The 6,000-nt window shown below is 32.4% G+C and overlaps 1 protein-coding gene across 1 annotated transcript in view; it reads right to left on the bottom strand.

Annotated features, from left to right (window-relative positions):
* Window positions 1–661: 661 nt before the first annotated feature.
* LOC148306423 (uncharacterized) overlaps window positions 662–6,000 on the bottom strand; it is a 79,441-nt gene continuing 74,102 nt past the window's right edge. Inside the window, exon 4 of the mRNA XM_088265072.1 lies at window positions 662–746. Coding sequence (XP_088121198.1) covers window positions 662–746 — 85 coding nt within the window. The remainder of the gene's footprint in view (window positions 747–6,000) is intronic.

Genomic DNA, 6,000 nt, shown 5'->3' with positions numbered 1-6,000 from the left:
CACTAACCGCTACACTACGTCCGCCTCCGTAGCGTGTAGCAGTTAGCGCATCTGGCTACCGTGCTGGAGGTCCCGGGTTCGATTCCCAGGAGGGTCAAAATAAATATGCGTGGTTTTCACTTTCATATTTATTTAATATCACCCTGAACTAGTTACCTGAAACGCAGGGCTGATCACCTTACCTTCGTGCAACTAACGACCAAGATAACACTGCGTCGACATGATGCAGTGCCCTACGCACCATTGGGGTGCAAATGAGGTTTGAAGAAGATATATGCATGAAAATACTCGAAAACAGGTGAAGATTGTTTGAAAATACAAATTGGTGTGGCGTTCTTTTCTCTCTGCCTACCTCTACAAAGACGCAGCATGATGGTTAGTTAGTTAGGTAGTTTAATTTTGCGTCCACTCAAAAAAGTAATGATTAATTTCAAAGTGAACTTTTTTTGCATAAAATAAGATTAACGACGCTCACAAACTTCCTGCCACTCTTTTACTTAGACCTCCGTTATTACTCTCCCTTCGTTTAGCACCTGCACCTAACTTCAAGAAAGTCGTCAGAGGCACTTCATATTTACAACTTTGTAGCCATAAAGTTTAATGGGGCACTCGACAAATTGTCTCCCGGGTAGGTACTGCACCGCCTACTTGACACCGAGTATCAAGCCTCGATCACCTGGCAACACCGGGCGTCGCTGTCAGCGGGGAATGGCGGGAACTTGAATTCACCTAGGCCGCCATATTGGCTGACGCAATTAGAATAGAGAATTTTAATAAGCAGTGAAGTTTTCTCACTTGCAGAAGATCAATCGCAACTTAGTTTATAAAAATGCTTAGCAAGAGCAGATCTGTCAGAAAGCCTAGATGCTTCTGTATCAGATCTGGGCATGCGGTGGGACAGCTTTCAATATATATGCAGAAGATCAATAGAAAAAGAAACACAATATTTAAAAAAAAAAAAAAAATTATATCACCCACAATAATAAGTGAAAGTCCCTCTCTAATTACAAGAGCGTAGACTCTTTATTGGAGAGAGCAGTGTAATTAATTTTAAGATTGTAAAGTAGAAATGTATGGAAAATTAGTTGATAATTAAAAAAAAACTAAATACAAATATTTAAAAATAACTTAAGCATGTTTTACTAACTTCACAATATACATCACTATGTTTCCATGTTTTACATTGCTTTTATTTGTGAATCTCATAATCTTGAGAGAATAGAACGCCACACCTATCCATCTTTGCAAACAATCTTCGCATCTTCCATATTCATGCATATCCTCATACATACGCAACGACTTTTTTTTTTTAAATGGATATAACCATAAATAAACAAAAACATAACCTAAGAATATCGTCATAATAAAACTTCATTATTTAATTATTTGATTCGGCATTTTTTGTGGTAATATGTATCCATTATCAATATTTCAAAAAAATTACTTGGTAAATACCGCTATCTTAAAATCTATAATCACACTTGTTTCGATGCATTTCAGCAACATACGATGTTTAAGAGAGTAATGCGAAATGCATCGAAACACGTGTGTGTCAGAATAGATTTTGAGAAATAGTTATAATTACCGAGTAAAATTAAATTTTAAAATAATATTATCATACATCGCTTTTTTATCAGATGAATCGGTAAAATTGATAATGTTAAAAAAAAAACAGTGAGGTTTTTATTAGCAGTCCATACATTTAAATAAATTAAAAAAAGGTAACCCTTTTAGCAAATTCAAAATCGTTTTCTCAAAAATATTCGTGATGTTTTAATGTGTGTAAATTATATATTCAATGATACTCTACCTCGATGAATATTAATTTTCCTGAATATTTCATGAATAATTTTCACTTAACGTCGGCGTCGCTCCATTCAGTAAACTTAGTGGAATGGAGAAGTCATTTACATTTTTCAACATTGCGGAAATTCGTAAAATAAGTACTATGATACTAAAAAAAACATTCTAAGTTTATACGAAGTTGATATTATAAGATTCAAGTTTTGTACTGACATTTCTTGGTGGACTGCATTTTGGACTGCATTTTATACGTATGGTAAAACAACTACAATAGTTTTTCCTCTTTTATTTTATTTACAACATTTTGAGTGTGTCCAACTACTTGTTCACGTATCTGGATTATCTCCAATTAAAGGAGTTATTTTTCATATTGTTTTTTTGACATCTTAACATAGATGAAGAAGAATATGGAGGTCTGAAGATTTACGGGGCTTACGACCATCTTCATAAAGATCACCAAAATATATATATTTTTTTTAAAGTTATTCAAATACAAAATCGAATGATTAATTTTGCGCCACTCTGATTCTGTTTGTATATTGCAGCTATCTAGTTTACAAATGTCAAATATGATTGACGTAGGACGCCATTTGTAAAATTATAGCATTTTCCTATAGGGTGATCAATTTCGTGCCACCATTGTACCATCAGTGTACCACTGTATAATTTTTTCAACAAATTTATTATGATAATCCCAAAAACTACGCATATTTTATGTATAATTTATATTTGAACCAATAGTTCTGTGATTTGCCATTTTATAATTATGTCCGCCTCCGTAGTGTAATGATCAGCATGCTTGGCTACCGTTCTGGAGGTCCCGGGTTCGATTCCCAAGGGGGGTAAAATAAATATCAGTGATTTTTTCACTGTCATATTTATTCAATTTTACCCTGGACTGGTACCTGAAGCGGAGGGCTGATCACCTTTCCTTCATGAGTAAACGATCAAGATAACACTGCGTTTATATGAAGCAGTGCCCTATGCACCATTGGGGTGCGGATAAGGGTTTTATATTTTTATTATTATAATTAAAAATAACTATGATTAAAAATCACTATAAATATTTTATTATGATTTCATTATAAAGTCAACCGGTTTCGAAGCTAACCCTTTCTTTTTGAAGACTGATTAATACTTAATAATTAATATGGAAAAAGAGGCGGTTAACTTCGAAACCGGTAGACATTATATTTAAGTTAAAAAACATATTTATAGTGATTTTAAAACAAAGCATATTTTATGTTTTTAGTACTAAGTACACTTTAGTCTCCCCATATATTTACATAATTTGAACATCCATAAAGTTTCGAACGCATCAATATTTTTACTTTATGGTTTATAGTGAGTCGGTACCCTAATAAAAGTTAACAAAAATACAAATGTCCACTTTCCCCGGTCATCTGATGTTTGGGGATATTAACATATCCGAGGGAAGCGTATGTTTTACTGCATATGAAATGTAGATTTTCACAAATCCGTAGCAGCTTTACCAGAAAGCCTCCATTCTCAGAGGTACGCATGCCGTATTATTATCAAATAGCATCTTTATTTTTTTATGGAGAAAAACAAAAAATGCTGTGATGCTTCTGTCAGATAATCCTATATGCCATTTATAAAGAAAAATTCCCTCACTTATGTGATATTCAACTATTGAAAAAGCGTATTACCATACCTAACTAAACCTACCTATAAAAAACGATATACCTATAATTTTAAAAATCTAACATATCTAATTTAATACGGTGTTAATTTCTAAGCGTTCTTAAGGCGATTTCGCACAAAAACGACGTTTTATAAATTGGCCATATTTGTTATTTTTACCATTGTAATAAATTTACAAGGTTGTAAAGGAATATGGAAAGACAGATGGGAGTCAACATCCCAAGAGCGACATGCGGAGACACAAACAGATCCCTAGGATCTACAAAAATAAGAAGAAGAACAAGTAAAGGAATAACTCACAAAGATCATGCATATTTTAAAATCTAGGTGCAGGTGAAATAGTATTAAAATGAAAATTCAATTTTAAAAAATCATTTTTAATTTAAATTTTATTTGGTAAAAACCACTATTTCTTAAAATCTTTTTTGGCACGTGTTTCAATGCATTCCGCATCATTTTCAGACACCGTATGTGAAGCTAATTCTAAATTTTAGAGTTGGGTCCTTGGGACGTTGAAGGCTGAAGAGGGGGTAGAAGCGGTTACTTATTTTTATTTTTATTTATTATTATTTTACAAACTAACCATTACGCCGCTTCTTCTTAGGGAAAGGTAGATAAAATAAAATGCCATTCCGTCTTTGCAAACAATCTTCGCCTCTTCCACATCCATGCATCTCCTCATACATACCTGCCGATCATTCCGACTCCTCAACATCCCAACTCAAACATCCAAAGTTTTCTTCGGTGTACCTTTGCATCTATTTCCAACTACATCCGCTTCACAAATGTATTTTACTGTTCTTTCTTAACTCATTCATTCCAAGTGCCCAAATCATCTCAACAAACCTTTTTTAACTTCATCGATAATGCTCATCTCAGTCTTGCATTCTTTCTTTTTATCACCATTCATCATGATGCCACGATTACATTATAATTTGAAATATCTTTAAGTTGCGATATTTTCAACAATTTACATCCAATGATTAAAGAAAACACTTGTTTTTTACCACTTGAATTTTATTATAGACTACATGTTTCAGAAGTTAAACTTCCATCATTCAGGTCTGTATTATAACTAAAATATAAAATATAAAATTGTTCTATAAATAAGGAAATGGGAAAGTAAGGGGAAGGGGTTAGTCAAGGGGCGGAGTTTGAAAACAAAGGAAAAATGGAAAGCAAAGGTGAAGAATTTTGAAACAATATATTATTTAATAAATTATTATTAGAATTTAGGTTTTTTTTTTATTTCTAAATTTTCAAGATAATTCATAATTTGGCCTTTATATGGAACAAGGTGTAATAATTTAAATTTATGAGAGTGAAATGAGTGATTAGTATCTATTATGTGATTTGCAAATTCCGAAAAATAATTACTAACAAGACCGCTATGATGTTCTTTAATTGTAATCTTTAAATTTCTCGCAGCTTTGCCAATATATTTTTTATCACTATCTCCACACGAAATTTCATAAACACCCCTTTTTTGTAATAAATCAATTTTAGATTTTGAGTATTCGAGGATTTTATGTAAATTATTATTTATAGAACAATTTTATATTTTATATTTTAGTTATTACACAGACCTGAATGATGGAAGTTTAACTTCTGAAACATGTAGTCTATAATAAAACTCAAGTGGTAAAAAACAAGTGTTTTCTTTAATCATTGTAACATGTCTTACCACAAAGTTAATGCCGAAACAATAAATAAAATTTACATCCATTTGGTGTATGTATATGCCGACACTGGCTGAAGTTTTAGCATAAAAAATGCACTTAATTTAAATAAAATGTTACATAAAAAGTAGCACTATAAAATTGGGAAGAAAAATCTGAAACATTAAGGCCCGAACCATCCACTTTGAATACATGAATATTTGGCGTCATAAAAACAGTAAATAGCCATTTTTATTCGCAAACGGGGGTTGGGGATTGCGGTTTCACCCAAACCGGATAGCAACATTTCATAATATTCACGCCTGTTAAGGATAAATCTACACTATAAAATATTACATTTCATGAAAGGAGTGAAAGTTTTTTTTTAATTTAGCGTATTAGTTTGATATTATCGAATAAAATAAAAGAGATGTTTTTGTATATATGAAACGAATGAGTAAAGAAAAGATAGTTAAACAAATTTATGATGCGAAAGTGGTGGGTAACACAGTAAGATCGAAGAAAGCTTGGTATGTTGTTACATTTATGTAGAGGAAGCGAAGATTGTTTGCAAAGACAGATTGGTGTTGCGTTCTATTCTCTCTGCCTAGTGATTGATTAGTTAAGTTAGTTAGGAAGAAACCGTAGTGAGAGCACCTTATCATTATTTCTTTTTTTTTTGACGGGTTTTTACATTTTGCGGGGTTGACGACCGTCATACGCTGGTTTAAGTGATCACTTTAGACACGTGTAATATTCACCAATTCTACCCATTATCAACAACCACACTACTCAAATTCTTGGAAGTTCTATATATATGAACCAATTTTGAAACATTGTTATTGAATCACTAAAACCTCACTAGAGACACTAT

This window comes from Brachycentrus maculatus, unplaced genomic scaffold (genome assembly GCF_059751285.1).
Source record: "Brachycentrus maculatus isolate JH-2025_06_01 unplaced genomic scaffold, ASM5975128v1 h1tg000242l, whole genome shotgun sequence".
Classification (NCBI taxonomy): Eukaryota; Metazoa; Arthropoda; class Insecta; order Trichoptera; family Brachycentridae; genus Brachycentrus; species Brachycentrus maculatus.
This window is presented reverse-complemented; position numbering and strand designations above follow the sequence as displayed.